The sequence below is a fragment of the Homarus americanus genome, unplaced genomic scaffold (assembly GCF_018991925.1).
Source record: "Homarus americanus isolate GMGI-L3 unplaced genomic scaffold, GMGI_Hamer_2.0 scaffold27875, whole genome shotgun sequence".
Lineage (NCBI taxonomy): Eukaryota > Metazoa > Arthropoda > Malacostraca > Decapoda > Nephropidae > Homarus > Homarus americanus.
Window position 1 is genome coordinate 331899 of NW_024733870.1, and position 19311 is coordinate 351209.

Genomic DNA, 19311 nt, shown 5'->3' on the forward strand with positions numbered 1-19311 from the left:
GAAACCTTATTGAACTGAGGCAATATCCCTCCAAGATGTCCCTGTACAGGAGACGTTAATAATGTCTAAATGTGTATAAGAGACGGCAATACAGTACTGTACTGTTTAATGTCAGATTTGTGTGTACTGTATTGTGCAAATGTTAATAAAGTCTAAATGTGTGTACTGGAGATGTTAATGGTGTCTAAACATGTGTGTATACATGTTAATATTTTCTAAACGTGTTTACATGAGATGCTGTCTCAACATGTGTGTAATGTAGAAGTTAATAGTGTAAACGTGTGTGTGTACAGCTATTAATACTAGTATCTATGTGTACAGGATTAACTGTGTGTACATGAGTAGCTAATAGTTTTCCTCTTCTATGTTACCCAAAGGAAACTGAGTAGTTATATGATAAAATTATAATTTAATCAAGGCTTTACTGCATCATGCAGTAAAGCCTTCTAGTAAACAATGTTCAGAGATCTGTTCAAGATTTGCCTATTGTCACTGTATACAAGGCAGCCAATAAAATATCAGATAAAAAGAAACTTGTATTGTGAGGTATATATAAGCCTTGTTATATAAAATGTATAGCGTGGATGATACAGCGGTAACGCATGTATTCACTGTGTCCTGGACTCAGTCCACGGCCACAGGTCCACAGAATCAAAGATGTGGGGAGGGTAAGGCGGAATGCTTTGAAGAGACGCCAGATATGAAAACAGTTTTCTAGGCTTCTTAACTAGTTACTTCGTTTATTTCTGAATATATTGTTAATCTCAGATTCACATATAAACACTGAATTTATCTTGTCTTATTCCTATCTACGCAAAAAATTATCATTAGAAATTATTGTAAAATTGTATGTATTAACTTGCAACCACACGTTTACAAGGAATCCCGAGAAATCTGCCAAGGGCTAAAGAGGACGTGAAGACAACACCACACAGCGTCTCGTCTTCTTCCGGGTGACGAGACTGACGACCTCACCAGGAAGGACACAGCTGACGACGAAGTAAACAACCTCAGCTCTTGAGATTTCCTGCCTATAGTCAATAAACAGGCCCCTCTCCGCTGTGAAAACGTTACATTCTGAAAATGCGAAATATTAATCACTAGCTGGGCTTGCAGCTATACACCTGTAGTGTGTATGTTACGTTACTCTAGGACACTTGGCCCTGTTGTATCCTCCACCGATACTTATTGGTGAGCTGAACAAATGCCCACGAATTCATCAGAATATTCAGTGCAGTTCAGATTATGATACCATCGATCAACTTTGGTTACCTAACTCATCTTGTGGGAAAAAAGCATCACAGAAGTGCGGTGTAAATAAAGTGACTCAGAGCAGACAGATCATCGAGGATTTCTTTTCGCGACGTAGATTTTGGGCAGAGTTATTCTACCGAGATCGGCCGAGCTAATGACAACAAAGCTTGACCTGAACAAAAATAAGACTTGTTAGTGTGATCCTCGTACATAAAGTTATCATCAATGAATAAAAATAAAACCCAGCTTGTGACGTTGTGCATTACCAAACACTACCGTAGGATCACACACCCATTTTGTGAACCAAATAATAACAACCTGGAGCTTCCTCTCATAGGTTAGCCAGATATCCGGGAGAAACTGCGCGGATGACTCTTGTGACATGGTGATTGGGGGGGGGGGGTACACAAGGAGGTAGTGTGGCTCCTTGTGACAGCAGTGTGTGGATGGGAGTAGCGACACTAAAGTACCGGTAATATGTGGAAGGAAGGAAGGTATAGTGAGAGTGTAAGTACCGGTGGTGTGTGGATGAGGCTACGTCAGGGAGTGTTGAGAGTATGATTCTATCAGCATTACCAGTTGTAGAGTAAGAGGTCACCACCCTGACCTATGACCTCGGTCACCGGAGTTATTCAGCCTCAGATAACATATCAATCATAATTTCCTGTTACTATATCTAGTTGGTCCACGAAGCCGCTTACCTCACAACACCGCACATAACTTTCACAACTCCTGAAATTGTAAGCGCTGGACTTATTTAATAAGACCAACGCTAAATAGGGATAATTGCGAAATTGCTATAACTTCCATATACTGTATTTATCTTTTTCGGAACTTCTGACTGGCTACAGACCATCATGTAGATAATCATGTTACCTATACTATAAATTAATAGCTTTATACTGTACATAACCTAGCCTACTTATGTGAACTTATTTACCTGCGTGGGATTTTATGCCATAACCCTTAAATTTTATAAACAAAATCGCACCAGAACATATTCGACCAGATATTTACAAAAAATCACCAAAATAAAATATTCCAGCTTTTAAATCCCCAGTAGGTACAGTAAAGTTTCTGGAAGTCTGGCTAAGTTATTATATGTTCACTTGGTTTAGCTTACGAATGATATTAATTCTCAATGCTTCTTACGATTCACGAAAAAAATCTGTATAACTTCCCTATCATTAATTTTTTGAACTTAAAATAATTCGTTTACAGGGAAGAAATTTCAAACCTGGAGGAAAAATAGACAACCTAATAAAAATATATAGAAACTGCAAGATACATGTCATCACTACAGTGAGATCCCCAGTATTTGCCAACAGTACGTGACAGAGACGTGACCGATCGCCCGGGCGTCTAGCGAGCCGATCAGTGGCGAAGAGGATAAAAGTAAAAGTATATACGATTAATTTTAGAAGTAAACTTTCTAATACAGGACACGAGTTACGGCAAGAAAATTCGGTATACTGTACAACAAGATGAGGCTGGTGTTGACAAATAGGGCGACTCATGTCAACGCAGGCAAGGCTGAAGACAAGCGACAACTGCATCAGCGAAGCGCCAGACACAACTTAAAATGACCCGCTCAGCTGGGAAGGACAGGCTGCTGCAGGCGCACGTTCACTCATGCCAAGTCATGAATTATACTGTTGTCGTTTAAGAGATCATGGTGTTTCTTTGCACTACGACTTAGATGAAGTCCCTTAGGTAATGGTCCCTGTTTGAGAGAATATACTGTACTCAAAAGGTAGGTTGTGGCTACGTAAGTTTTACCTGGACAACTATACAATCAAAGAATATTAGATATTCGTTGCATACAACAATAATATCATATAAAGATACTCTTATGTACGCAAATGGGGAGGGACACACATTTATATATCCACAATTGGTAAGGAACACACATACACACACATATAGGGTGTTCCAGAAAAACGTCCCTCCCTCCCTCTCTCCAACTCAGTGTCTCAGGGAGCAGGCAGGGAGGGAGACAGGGACATTTCTCTGGGACACCCTATATACAGTACGTACACACACAAGTATGGGACACGCATACACACAAAATAATACATACACAGATGGGGAGGGACAACATATACGTAAACAGGGAGGGATATATACTCGTACGTACAGTATGTATAGGTGAAGGAATACACACACACACACACACACACTGTTGGGAAGGACCAATACGGTTACTAGGGGTGTTAGGCAGCCATGTGGGTCCAAGATGGCCAGCACTGATCATTAAGACCCAAATCATTCCAGTTCTCACGTATAAAACAACTTTTATAGTCATGAGTGTGCAGGAGCGATCATGACCACATGCGCCAGGACAGCATCACCAGCGGTTGTGTCACGAAACAAGTTCTTCCACCAATCACAATTTACACATTTTAATTAATCATTTTTAAGGACCAGAACATGACACTGTAGAATGTTCGTATTAATCCTATGTATTTTTTGAAGAATTTGTTGGAGAAAAACTTAACTTTACTTCCCGTTACCAGATCTACGGCATCCTCTAGTCTATGGGAATAATGAGGAGTACAGGAGGAAACTTTCTTGACTATTATTATGTGCCACCCAAGGAATCAACATTCCACAGCGATCAAATATTGGATACTCTGTACCCGTGTGTGTGTGTGTGTGTGTGTACGTGTACAGCGTGGACGGTAGCAGGTGTAGTGTAGACGGTCACGGGTGTAGGATGAACGGCACTAGGTGTGATGTGGACGGCAGCAGGTGTGGTGTGGACAGTAGCAGGTGTGGTGTGAACGGCAGTAGGTAAGGTGTGAACAGCAGCAGGTGTGGTGTGGACAGCATCAGGTGTGTGGACAGCAGCAGGTGTGGTATGGACAGTGGCAGGTGTGGTGTGGACAGTAGCAGGTGTGGTATGGACAGTGGCAGGTGTGGTGTGGACAGTGGCAGGTGTGGTGTGGACAGTAGCAGGTGTGGTGTGGACGGCAGGTGTGGTGTGTGGACAGCAGCAGGTTTGGTGTGGACAGTAGCAGGTGTGGTGTGGACAGTAGCAGGTGTGGTGTGGACAGCAGCAGGTGGGTGTGGACTTTGGTGTGGACAGCAGGTGTGGTGTGGACAGTAGCAGGTGTGGTGTGGACGGCAGCAGGTGTGTGGTGTGGTGTGGACGGCGGCAGGTGTGGTGTGTATGGTGTGGACAGTAGCAGGTGTGGCGTGGACAGTAGCAGGTGTGGTGTGGACGGCAGCAAGTGTGGTGTGGACGGCGGCAGGTGTGGTGTGGACAGTAGCAGGTGTGGTGTGGACAGTAGCAGGTGTGGTGTAATCTATTGATCTTGTTACTTACTCCATATACAAGTTTTATTTTATTTATTTGATCATGGTAGATAATGTACCGACTAGTTCCTGCTTGCACCCGTCTGATTGTTTCAAATTAACAAACAAACTCTTCCATCATCACAGTTTTACGGTTCTGTTAGACAGACCTTGATTGCATTCAACTGTGTATTTGGGAGACGCAAGTTTAGCTTAGGGCATCAACTATATCATGTTGATCTTGACTTCAGAGACAAGCACGTGACAATCTAAATTGATGATGAGACTGTCTTGGTAGTGAATTCTACAAGTGTCAGGGCTGTGTGCACGGCATTAGTTTAGTCTGTAGAGTAGATGCTCATTTATTGAATCTAACTGCTTTTTCTAGTGTTTTATTGTGAAGCTTAGTCACAATGGCACCACTTCCAGCTCTCTATAATGTTATTTTCAATCTGCAGGTTGTGTATGTTTACAAGAACATTCACTTTATTGGTGTGTTTGAGGCAAAGACTGTGTGTAGTCAGTTATTTGGGCTGGCATGTGGGTGCTGTGATTTCGAAGGGAACTTCGCCATGTTGACAAATGTGTTGTGTCTCAACTTTGTAGAGGTTTTCTAGCCCAAACATTTTTATTTGTGTAGCTGTAGTTTGAATTCAGTTCTATGACTAAAGCAGCGGGTATGGTGTGGATAGCAGGGAGTGTGGAGTGAGAAGCAGCAAAACGCGTTGTGAGAAGCAATAAATGTGATTTGGTTGGCAGCAGGTTTAATGTGGTCAACAGTAGGTTCGTGAGCAACAATAATAGGTCAGATGATATGTGGGCGGCAGTAGGTGTAATATGAGTGACATAATAACGGTCAGCAGTTTCAGTCAGTAGTATGAGTGGCAGTTAGTGCCACCAGTGCGATTGCGAATCAGTCAGTACATAAAGGCAGCTGGTCCACCCTGGACCACCCTCCTCAGTGCCCTCCACCTCTCGACCTGCCAGGAACTTGTGGCCTGACTTATACTCACTACCAGGGAGCAATTACATACCCTGCCTCCTTGTACCACTAGTGATCAACTCACACCAACATCCATCCAACTCCACCCCACGCATCTTGCCAGCCATGCCTTCACCCATCCTCACACACTAACACCCATCCTCTCACACCTCCACCCGTCCTCTTCCACCATCACCCATCCTCTCACACTTTCGCCCATCCTCTTACACCATTACCCATCCTCTCACATCCTTCACGGCTTTTCGCAGCATTAAGAACGCTTTCCAAGACCTTTTTTTCTCTCGCCCCTGAGGACCACCAACTGTAGTATTTAATAAAGTAATAACGTGGTGTGTGTAGTTGTAGTGTTGTGCTCAGTGTAATGGTTGTGGCAGGAAACTACCCACCAGGAAAATTGGCTGGCGTGTGTGGGAGAGACCTGGACACATTTGTCATGGGACTTTCATTGTGCTGCGACGCCCCCATTCAGATGTCTGAAGAAAGCCTCGGTAAAGTATCGGCTTCCGACCTTGCGACAACAGCCATACAGAATGACCTTAGGCGAGTGTATGGTGAAGTGCCACACCAGAACAAAACCGACGATATGCAACAACTTGACCACAACCATCAGTGTTGCTACGACCAACACCATAAACAACGCACTCACGAGTCCCAGGACCATCGTCATCATTACCACCCGTGCTTCCAAGGTGAAGGCCACGCACAGGTAGGTCGTGTTGCTTTCTTAGATCTTGGTTACTTTAACTTTACTGTAATATGACGACCCGTAAATCCCGCAATAGAAAACGTATTTGACTGTGACAGACAAATCTTTCCCAAAGTCTGAAAACTTGCAGATCAAGGAAACCCATATACAAGACCCTCAAAGCTTGCTACTAAGACTGTAGCACGTAACAGCCTACACTCCTACATATTCGTCACTTTGGTAAAATCAGCACCTGTACAGCTGCGGAAATGTGTTCCTATCCCCCTGTGGTAACCCGTGACTCTATCAATAAAAAAATAAAAAAACACAAAATAAATAGAAAATAAAGAAACCCTGATTCACATAAAACTGACACACACTTGGGTGCTGACCAAGAGCATACTCGTATATACCAGCACTAATACTGTACGTCAGAAATTAAAGACGAAATTCACCGGTCGAGGTTTGTCTCATCATGATCATATTTTTGTATTTTCGTTAAAATCTGCACTGCACCTGCACTGCATTGTACTGTATGCAGAATCAATTTGTATGTCGATTCTACTGTCAAAATGTATTTCTAAAGTGACGTCACTGTTTAACAACTTTTCTAATGGAACTAAAAAGTGAAAATGCCTAAAAATCACGACTCACTGATGTAGGAAAATATTGGTAAAATAACTTATTATGTGCTAGTAATTAATATTCATAAATTCACTCTGAAGGTCATGACGGATATCCAGGTTAAAAAGAACTGGATTTGGAACTTACAGAAACTGAGATCATAACGTAAGATCGCTTAATAGTATACGAAAACCAATGAAGACGCGTATAGTTAAGAAAATGTCTAAACTTTAAATAAATTATGCAAAATTAAATTAAATAACTTTGAGATATACAGTAAGGCGTTTATTGTAAGGTGTTTTAGATGCACGGAATAGCTAACGCGCGAGACATGACCGATCGCCCAAGCGGCTAACGAGCCGATCAGTGGCGAAGAGGATAAAAGTAAAGTAAAAGTTAGCTATTCCGTGCATCTAAAACGCCTTACAATAAACGCCCTAAATGTATGACGAAAATTTCTGGCTGGATACTTGAATGGCATAATGATGTTCCCATCCCCAGTCATAAATTAGTTACTCGGTTGTCAAAGATAACATGCTATTAGCTAAACAGAAACGAGAAAAATACAGTGAGAGGGAACCTTTCATTCTATGTCAACCAGTATGGAATAAAATGAAGATCATGTATTCACTAATACTATATTGTGTAGAATTCGTGTGATAATGTTACATTTATAGAGCTAAAAAATACATGACCCTACCAAACATCGCAGGTTTTCTCCGGGTACTCTGGTTTCCTCATGCACTGACACTGAACAAGGAAGGTCGTAACAAAGAACAAACCATACTGCCCGAACGGTTAGTAAGCGGACAAGTGGTGAAACTGGTTAATAGTAATACAAAATCAAGTTATGTTATGCATAAGTCATTCGGAACACTGACCTCAACAAGTTGCCACTAGCCCCTACAGCTAGTGAATTCAATAATCCTTCTGTTCTTAGACACTATAGTCAAAATTTCCTCTTTTACAGGATGTTCAGTCAAGAAAACGCCTGTTCTTAAAGGCGGTAACATTAAGTGTGTTTTTGTACATTGCTGGAATCTTGTTGCTGTCGCTGCTGTTGCTAGCTGCGTTGGCATCCACGCTGACGCGTCTGACCATGCAGGTAAATTAACAGTGTATCGTGTATCGTGATTATTATTTTCAGTGAAGAGCAATTTAACATAAGACTGATTATTCAAAATTTGACACAAGCGGGTCCATGAAAAAGTTTATTTTGACCAGGGCCAGATTAAAAGTTGTGGGAGCCCAAGGGCAAGCAACTTGCCATTAAAACTTAATGGCAATATATATATATATATATATATATATATATATATATATATATATATATATATATATATATATATATATATATATATATATATATAAAACCAGCCATTTCACGTAATGGATGAAATTTTTAGTCATTTCGCGAAATGAGTTTCATTTGGTCATTTCATGAGAAAGTCTAAAATCTTCAGCCACTTCGTGAAATGGCTGAAATTATACCATTGTCATTTCATGAAATTACAAAAATGCCTTTCATGTGATAGGTGTACTAAAACTGGTAATAAACCCGGAAAAGTTTATTGAAATATGTGAAGAAAAAAATAGTACGTACTAAAATATTTTTTAAACAAAATAAACTAGTTAATATATAATGACTAATAAATCTACTGAAAACTTATACCACAAAATTGAAGTTTACTCAGTTAACAATTTAAAATTTACTTTCATCACGTAAACTAAGACGGACCTATTTGCACTCATTTGTTTGCACATGAGAGACTATTATGACAATGGCTATTACACTTACGCTTAGCTTTGTAAGACTTGTACCTATTTGTAGCACACCTTTTCTTGCCAGTCACATCTTACAAAACCATGGCCACCAGTGGCTGTAGTCTTCAGAGCTTGCCGAAGGGTAACCCGCTCATTTTACTTGACATCAGACTGAGTAAGAAGTATCTGAGGGCAGAGATCAAATTGATTCCGTGCATACTTGGTATTGAGCATCCCACTTTTAGCGGCTATAGTATAGAGGTCGTTGTCATCGCGATCAATGATGACACCAAGGATGTCACGTGCGTCCTCCCATCCCCTATCGACCATGGGAATGGGAACAGCAACATTATCTCCTATTTCCCCTGCCTTCAAGTCTATACGGCTGCGCTTTACCGGGGGCTCAGCTTGTGAGAGCGTTGCTTGTCTGGCTGTTTTCCTTTGCTCTGCTATATCATATTGGCGTCTTGCAAGTGGTGAAGGACTGAGTGGTAAAGGCTGGTCTTGGGTGTGGGCTGGTGCTGCAGCCTCTGCTGAAGGCTGAGGGGTGTGGGTTGGTCTTGGGTGTGGGCTGGTGCTGCAGCCTCTGCTGAAGGCTGAGGGATGTGGGCTGGTGCTGCAGCCTCTGCTGGAGGCTGAGGAGAGTGGGCTGGTGCTGCAGGCTCTGCTGGAGGCTGAGGAGAGTGGGCTGGTGCTGCAGCCTCTGCTGGAGGCTGAGGAGAGTGGGCTGGTGCTGCAGGCTCTGCTTTATCATCTTCTGATTGGTTGGCAACAAGAGTAAGCAGGTTATCTTTTGTTTGCAGTCTCACAAGGACCTCAGAAGGGAGGCTTGATGATGCCAGACCCACCTTGGGATCGCAACCAAACATGGCTTTATGTGGTGTGCGCTTGATACCCGAGTGATAGGCTAAGTTCTTCATGTTCTGAACAAAGCGAATACCAACGGACCAATCCTGTGTGTTATTGTCTGATATCCATGTCACCAACATATTCTTGATGTCCCCATTGGCACGTTCCACAGAACCTTGGCTTTGGGGATGTCTTGGTTTACCTTGCACCATAATTGGACCAAGACATAGGTCTGTGAGTTCTGTGATGACTTGAGCTGTAAACTCAGACCCGTTGTCACTTTGAAGGATTGCGGGAGCACCAAACAGTAGAAGATGTCAAGTTGTTGAAAGGCAACTTCAACAGCTCGCTTTGATGAAAGTGGTCGAAGGGGACTTAAATACCAGAATCCACTTGAATTGAACTCGGGGGATGATTGCATCTCCACAAGAATTGAGATCATTACTCAAAATAGGTTTGACAACAACTCCAGAGGTCTTTGGACTTTTCATTTTTTCTTGGCAGGCGAAGCAGTAAGACTTGAACATCTCTAAAACTTCTTTCGTGATGTTTGCATACTTCGGAGCAAGGTGAGCTTTCATTCTGTAACGGCGACCGTGGCCTGTTGCAATATGTGCCCTTTTGGTGATGTCGTAAGTATCTTCAGTGCTGACATAGTTACATAGTAGAATGGTGTTTCATCTGGTTTTGTCCTTCTTGATCAACTTTTCCTAGTCTCCACACTGAAGAACTTTATATACCTGTAAAAATCACCAAAATACGAAAAATTTATATGATGGGATTGATTATTATGGTGAGAAAAATTCTAAAAAGTAAATTTTTTTAAGCATGATGCTAATTATAGCAGTAAGTGGATAGCTTCTTTGGGAATTAAGTTCTTTTGACGCTGCTGATATTTTTGAAGAAGTGTTTGTCTAAACTCTGCTTCAAAGTTAGCATTAGCCATTCTAGACTATAGCAAAGCCAGTAGACAACTAATAAACTGCTAAAATCACCTTCCTTTTATAAGCACCCACTGGCGCGCGCGCGTGTGTGTGTGTGTGTGACTACCATACCACTTCAAATAACTTGTTTTAGTACACCTATCACACGAAAATAATTTCAGCCATTTCACGAAATGGATGAAAATTTTAGACGTTTCATGAAATGACCAAGTGAAACAGTCATTTCACGAAATGACTAAAAATTCCATACGTGAAATGGCTGGTTACACAATTTGACTGTAACACATAGTGTATATATATATATATATATATATATATATATATATATATATATATATATATATATATATATATATATATATATATATATATATATATATATAATGTATGTCCTTCACATTATCGTTTATGGGTGTTTATCTGCTTTATGGTGGCTCGTAAATCCAATCACATTACAACCGACCCAAAGCTTGCCTTGCTACTATGTTGAAAGCTTTTAACATAGCTGACATTTTGTATTGCTGTAGTTTAGTATCTGAGATACTATTGAAAATACCCTTTCTCGCATTCGTGAACCTATTCATGCTATTCTATTTCCGTTTATGTAACTGCAAAATCTAATAAATCTTTCATGGACTTAAGTTCCAAATACACCTTCAAAGCATTGTTCCTATAACTACTGTAGATCATCTAGATGTGGCCCTATGTGGTGCCCACACTCATATAAGGTCGTTTCGCCATAGGCACCCCCTCCCTCACATTAACGCCCATGGGTGCTCTGCGATTGATTACCCTGCCTTCCAGACTGGAAGTTCCAGTATTACTAGATCCGTAGTAGTAATGAATACAGTACTATGAAAATTTTATTATTGGTACGATCAGAACAACTGATATATGTGCACACTAAACACAGTATGTGCACGCTATTTACGGCTATAATTTTGAAGACAGCTGAAATTTGAAAAGAAGATGCGCGTCCGCCTCAAAAGTGTTCCGAAGGTGGAACCCTCATTAAAAACACGACTTATTTGTGGGATCGACCCTGCAGGGTCTTCCCCCCCTACCTAAAAGTGATAGTGTAATTGATAGTGTAGATTGGAGTATAGTTGATGCAGTATAGATGATACTGTGGCGAATGGAATGTACTGTAGATACATGTAGTGGAGAGGATGTAGTGTAGTGGATGCAATGCAGCCGATATTGTAGCTATGGTCATAAGGTACGAGTTGTTCCTCAAAAACAAACCCGGGCAATGAATAAATCTGAAAATTGTTATGGAAATGTGCCACGAAGGTGGAATTTGGGGGGGTTGACCCCCACACCCCCAAATGTGGAACCTCATTAAAAACACATATATTTTTTGCTTGTTTGTTATGCACAGCCACGATTTAAGACAGCTTAAATTTGATATACTTATGTAAATAGCCCCGGGAATGTTCACAAACGTTTGATTTATATGGGAAAGATTTGGTCCACCTAAAAATGGGCCGCCTACACCCTACCAGTTTTTAACATAGCTCAAATTTGGTATGGTTATTTTTTACATGTATTGTATACTTGAATTTGGTCAAGGACTGACATAGGCTATGTAGCTGAACCCCTTCTCGTTAACTTTACTTCATCAAAAGCAAACCTGGGAAATTCTGATTACCGCAGCTACAGTAGTTCATATATAAAACTATGGCTATATGTAAGGATCTGCACATGTGAGAGGAGGATTGGTGTATTAAAACGTAACAATAAAATACTACTCTGTCAGCAGGTGGTAGCAGATGGTGGCAGTAAGTCCTCACACAGGTTGTTTGGCCTTCAAGAAGGAATTGGGAAAGTCCCGGGAGAACCCCAGCAGGTTTGGTGGCAAATTGAATCACTTCTGTCCGCCCTCACTGCTCACCATCACACCCACTCTCTCATCATACACCAGCCTCAACACTGTAAGCATCCATAAATGTTTAAAATTCATATAAAAAAGCATAAATATTAATAAATAATTATTAATAAAAAATAAAAGTGAGAACCGTCTGTACTCTGTATCTGGTCAGGAATTGACAATAATCTTTTGTGTACAACTTTAAGCGTTATTGTCACCTTGTTTACTTGACTATTAGTATACTGTATTGAAAAAGACTGAGCATACAATTAAATAATGTAAACTAACTCAACCACAGTTTTTGCTTGTGATGCCCATACACCCCTAAATTTACTTCAGCTAGCAGCACGACCCCATTACATTTTATTTTACAGATGACAATATACCAGGTGGTCAACTGTGGCATTTCAATTCAGTCCAGCAATATGGGGTGTTGACGAGGGTTGAAATTTTCCTGCCCACTTCTGTTGAATTCATCCAGCTGATCGGGCACTCCCAGAATGGCTCCCAAACCACATATAAACTTTCCCTTGTCAAAATTTACAGTCAAAACTTTCTCAGAGACAAATCACATCAAGAAAACATAATTCACCTTCAAAATGATAGAGTTAAAACTCCTGCAGGGGAATGGTTAATAGGTGATGTGACGGAATACTTGACTGGTTGGCTACACGATTTCTCCAAGTTTTCAGTAAAGCTTCTGAATGATAAACCGAACCACGTGGCAGACAGTCAACTCTCCAACCAGCAGGCCCTTATTCTTCAACCTGTTATTTGTATTCAAGAAGATGATGCAAGTTCTAGAGAAGCTGATCACATAAAAATAATTATGAAAAATTTTTTGGCAAGTAAAATAACGAAAATGATGACAAGGGGTAATAATGAATCCAGAGTGGCTTCAACACCTACACTTTTTAGGAAACGCAGAGCAGTTGCAGGAGAATGCAAGGTATGTAAAAAGCAAATTAGTGTAAAATGAGAAATATATAACAACGAAATACAGGGAATAAGAAAATAAAAATATTACAAATTACCTAAAGAGGACACAGAGAAGTAATATTGAGAATTATCCCGGATACAATTCAACTCGCTATAGTGCTTTTGATTAATATGCACCAACACATCTATATTTTTTTCAACCACTATTGTATAATATGTAAAGAAAATATATCAAGCTCTGTCCTAATTTTATTTTCACCAAAGAGAGCCGTATTTCCAAGAACGAGGTACTGTAGGAGTTCGTGGTATAATGTTGTCTAGCACTCAGGATGGATGGAAACTCTAAGGTGGTTTTCTTGTATAATATAAGTTATATGATAGACAGTCTGGTGCTGGAGGTGCCGTGTGGTGAGGAGCTGCTCAGTAGAGACGTTCGGTGAGTAGCGTGTTGAAGGAGGTAGATGTGCAGGAGCTTTGTTAGAGAAGATGTTGCCTGTTGCTGGCCTCCTGGTTGAATGAATGCTGACAGCGTGGAGCTTGCTGGAGGAGGTGTTGCTTGTTCAAGAAGAGAGACCAGAATGAGAGAGCTGGTTGGTGAGGAAGCTCAGAGAAGGACAGCTGGTGGGTCGCCATGCTCGCTGGCGGGAGCGAGGACCGCCAGGCAGGCGAGGAGAAGCGAAGGTCATTTGCAGTGACTGCCAAATAATTTTTGTAGGATATTGATATCAATTTGTGATTGTTCGCATAATAACCATGCTTTTGTCACTGTACATAACTGCGGTTGCATAAGTAATACCTTACCAATGCAGCCACATTTATCAAATTTAGGATAAAAACAAATACAGGGTATTAGTCTTCATTATTCAAATAGTTATGTGCTGTTCATTTTAGTTTAATGAATTGGAGGATATGCCATATTTGATGCTTATGCAAACAGTCTACATATTTGTGTGGGCAATTAGTACTGTAGTAGCTTTTTCAATAAAGTACATTCTCATATGAAAACCTCAATTACTTCCAATAACTTTTGTGAGTAACTGAATACAGGAGGACTTATGAACATGCGACTTACAAATGCCAGCTGATATGAATGGGGTTAAACTTGAAATTTACAGTATTTTATTTACCTGATGACTTATTTTTTACTTTCATTTACTGTATTTTGTCATTCTATTTCTTCTTTTGTCTTAAATTAGTGATTTTAGATGTACCGGTATATAAGTACGGTATGCACAAAGCATGTATTCCGACTTGGTACAAATCTAACTTAGGAACGTCCTCAGGAACTGAACCCGTATCTGAATTGTGTGAAGATTGTGCTCAAAGTCTAGCAAAGTGAGACAGGACTGAAAGGAGTGTAAATGTAAAGCTGAACTTAAAAACAATTCTTGATACAAAAGATGGAGTTTGGTTAGTGCCATAGTAGTATATTCTTTACACAAGATTTATCTGTCATTTCACTCAGCCTATTAAAATTGTATTGTTAGCCCTAACTTCTACAGTATGCTCGCTCAATGTACAACTGACACTCGTTTCTACTTGATATGTGTTGTCTGTACGAGTGGGGTGACAGTTCTGTGCCAGAAGGGTAACTGTCATACCTGATGATGAGACAGTAATATCCTGTACACTGATACTGATAAGTGTACAGTATACTGTAGTATATATACTGTACACTGATCCTGATAAGTGTACAGTATACTGTAGTATATATACAGCACTGTAATTTTGAAATATCTGTCCTTCTGCAGTACAATATTACTTGTATCATTAAAGTTTTTAATTACAGTAATAAAATTATATAAATGAAACCGAGTTCTTCATACTTGTTGGGTGTTTGCATCAGGTATCCAACCTGCTGGTGTCCATGAAGGAAATTGGTCTTCATCAGGTGGTGTACCCAGTCACCCTACAACTCAAATATTGTGTCGGCTCCTGCCATGTCCTCGACCATCCTTCCATCTTCTCCACCAATGCTCTTCTTAGAGCTAAATACAAGTATGTAGCTACAGGACATCATATGTCTCTTTTGTTAATGAGCCCTTTTTTAGAATAGACTATAAGTGCCTGCCAATGTTTTCATATACTGTACAGAACTGTCTTTTATTTTCAAGTTTCATCTGTTGCCTAAGAATATTTCACAATCCTTCAGGCTTTCTCATTAAATACTCATTTTAAGTATCTTCAAGTGACTTCTATTGATTGTATGAACATTTCAAGTTTCTTCCAACTCTTAAGAACTATGATTGTTTCAATATTTTCTTTACTTCATCCATGCAGTGTACCTGGGCTTGTTGAAAAATGTACATCGAGTTACCAACAACAGTTTATTTTCAGCTCCAGCAGGTTGCCTGTAGTCTCTTGCATTTGATACTGGCTCTTAGTTTTTGCTCTGGGCTAACTATGTGGGGAACTGAAGAATTATATCCTTCCATGAACTATACTGGGGATCATCATTTCATTAATTCAGATTTGATGCAGTTATGAGTCCTTAGAAAATGTCAACATATGACCACAGTCCTACAAGTCCCTTCCCTTTGCAGACTTTTGATGGGTCGTTGTTTCCTATCACTTTTTTCTGAAATGCTTGCCTGACTAATTAAAATTTAAGGTGTTGACATATCATATGGTTCCTAAGAACAGACTATATTATTGACATGTTCAAGTAATTTTCAGTCCTTTACTGACTTTGGATGGGTTGAGAAGATTCAGACCAGTCTTCTGAACCTTTTTGGTTGATTACCTTCACCATTAACCTGTGGAAACTAGACACACTACTAATCAAAGGTTGCTAATGTCTTCTATCAAGAGAACTCCCATTAATAAAAATTCATATAAACTTTGATCTGATGCAATACTGTAGAAAACATTTAGCCTATAAGGCTTGTTAGAAACTACTTCCATATGTTGTTGCTGGTCAGAATAACTAGCCATGACACATTCCAAAGTTACAAACACCAATCCATATTCAAAACTTTTAATACAAAACTGCAAGTAACATTTGTTGTTGAATATGTCAATGAACAATTTGCTTTGCCATTAGTGTAGAATAGAGAACGAAAAAAAAAAAAATAATAATCCCAGATATAAATACAGCTCCTCCCCGACTTATGACCTGCCTCAGTTGTACAAAAATTTTGTCAAATTACGTATTTTCGAGTCCCAACGTCAGTACAGACAAAATTTTCGTTTGTAATTCACTTTAAAATGGCTGGCAAGCTTAAAAGTGAGAGTTTTGTGGTGCTGAGAAGAAAAAGACCCCATTTTAGATTTTCTATGTATTATTTAAGCATTTTCGACTTACGACCTGGATTTGGGTCCCTAACCCCGTCGTAAGTCGGGGAGGAGCTGTATAGTAGTGTTGCCAACACTCACAAAACATTGTTCACTGTCCTCTCAACCATCAAGGTTAGGATAATGTGGAGGCTAAATCAGAGCAGAGTAACTAACCTAATGTCTACCACTCATCCTTTCTTATAAGCTCTTGCAGTAATACTTAATTCACATCTCTACTCATTCCCCCTACTACAGTATTGTGTTCTATAAATGTCAAACCAGTTTTAACCTTGGGATAATAATCACTTCAATCTCTTACTTCACCATGTTTACTCTTTCCTTCTCTCCATTACGTTGCTGTAGGAGTCAAGCCAGTTTAACTTCTGAATAAAAAACATTAATTCCTCCCTCCATACTTTAGGTTCCTGAGGAGCGCAGACAACATGCCAGCACCACAGTGCATGCCCATCCACTACCAGTATCAACCCTTTTTCGTGATGCAAGAAGGATACCTTAAGATGATTAAAATAAATGACCTGGATATCACAAGTTGTGGCTGTAGGTGATCTACCTAATACCTAATGCACAAGTCTCTGTGCAACACAGTATGTTATGTATCATTACTCATGTGTGCAATGTATCATTTCCCATGTGTGAAGTGTGGTAATGTAAACATCACTTACCACGAGTGCAGCAGTGAGATGATGGACATATACGTCATTTGTCACATGTGCAAGCAGTGTGGTAATGTACACATGTCACTTGTTACATATAGAGGATCATGATAAAAACATAACTGCTACATATACATCATGGTTGTGTACTGTATATAGATATAATTAACCACATGTAGTGCAGTCATGAATACAATACTGTAGAGTATGTATATGTAATATTTACATCATTTACAGGGTGGTGATAAACATGTATCACTTACCTCATGTGGCAATACAGAAGAGGTGAACAATATGTCTGTGTGTTTATGAGATACTAATAGCTTATCTAATATATACAGGTGATATTAATTTTGTCTCTATGTGTGTAAAGGAGACATAAATATCTATTTGATTGTTATTTAATTTTCAACCTGAATTACCATATTTTCAACAAAATAAATGGGGACTTTTGGACCACCCTGTATAATGTAATAGTGTTATCATAAAGGTTGTAACATCATTGAGGTAATGAAGTTTTGAGATCATGTAAGTGCCCGGTAAGTCTTTTTTTATACCATGAAGCTGGTGAAGTTGTGATATCAATTAAGTAGTGCAGGTATTGACATATTAAAGAAAGTGACATACCGGTAAAGAAGTTGTGACATTATCCAGGAAGAAACATTTTGAAGGTATCAAGCAATCAATGAAGTTGAAATCATGCAGTTGTGGACATAAAGATAATAGAGTTGTGACATCATGCAAGAACTGCAGTGAGGTTCTCAGAACTTGAGTAAAGCACTTGTGGCAAGGAAAATTTTTTTTTTTTTTAAAAACTATTAACACAAAATGTTGGTAGAATTTGATGAGTCAATAAAAACAAGTACCAACGGATGTCATGTTCTATACCAAATTGTCTATGATATTTTTATCTCAAACTTGTACCTAAATTTCTTTCAGCCAATGTTTTGCTTAAGTTTTGCGGAGGTCAGACTTAAAATAGAAGTTGGGGATTCAAGTGCCCCCACATTAGGCTAGAAATATGCAACTAACTTCTACTCAAATATGCCCCTTCAAGTGACCTGAAGTGATATATCTCCCCTTACTTAAACCCAAATTTAACCTGTAGACTACTCCATCGGAAGACCTGAATATTAATAAATAAATTTATAGTCTCAAAAGGCCTTAAGAAAAATCTTAGAATAAGACAAGACCTACATCACAGGTGGGTGGGTGTGTTCATTTCAACTTCAGAACTCCGCACGTTCCTGTAAGCTTTTCTTATGCATTTCTCTTTTTGTATATTTCTTTCCTGATCATTTACTTCCTTTCTGCTGATTCACCCCCATGATTTGAGGAAAGAATGAAATATACAGAAAAAAAAGAGAATGGGTACAATGATGATGTAAACAAACACAAACTTAATTTTCCCAAGTATTGGGTTTTTAATAGTAAAATAAAACCATTGCAAGGTCACCTGCCTTACTAAACATGAAGAGTAGAAGTTCATTAACATTGAAATGCATAACTATACATACTAACAACATGTCTATCATGTATGGATAAGAAAACTATTTTCCTGTAGTATTATAAAAAAAGATTCTCAAATTCAGTTTCAATATCAATAACAATGTGACATATACTTTATCTTGTCTCATGCAAACATTTAAGTTTACTTCATATTCTGTAATGTAGTTCCATACATACAATTTGCTGTTTTATAGATGTTATATACAGTAGAGACAGAAAGTAAGTATAAATGCTTATGAGGTTCACATCTGATTTATTAACGCCACCAAGAAAGATGTGTACCTGAGGCACCCAAGACAATTTACCTCCACCTCAAAAAAGCAGCCAACCTCAACCACTGAATCCTTTTAAAACTCCAGCTCATTCCATGGTCTCCTTGTTGAGAATAAGACATTTAACTTCTTGATATATTAACAGTAGTCTTACAACATCTCATTATGTATGAAATATATATTTAGGTGAAGGTGAGACCTGCTTCCTTGTAGGTGTTAAAGATCTTTTCAATTGAGTTGACATATGCAGCTGTACGGAGATCAATTCCTAGGTTGTACTTGATTGCCGTTCTCATGATGGCCTGTAAATTTATAGGAAGGTTATGCTATTGGTAAATTATGAGTACAGTA

The 19311-nt window shown here is 39.4% G+C and overlaps 1 protein-coding gene across 5 annotated transcripts in view; it reads right to left on the minus strand.

The window, feature by feature from the left end:
* Window positions 1–18579: 18579 nt before the first annotated feature.
* The window catches only part of LOC121870070 (glutamate dehydrogenase, mitochondrial-like), a 50694-nt gene continuing 49962 nt past the window's right edge, over window positions 18580–19311 (minus strand). For all 5 annotated transcript variants that reach the window (XM_042371833.1, XM_042371832.1, XM_042371835.1 and 2 more), the window contains exon 12: window positions 18580–19262. In XM_042371833.1, coding sequence (XP_042227767.1) covers window positions 19143–19262 — 120 coding nt within the window. In that variant the 3' untranslated portion in view covers window positions 18580–19142. The remainder of the gene's footprint in view (window positions 19263–19311) is intronic.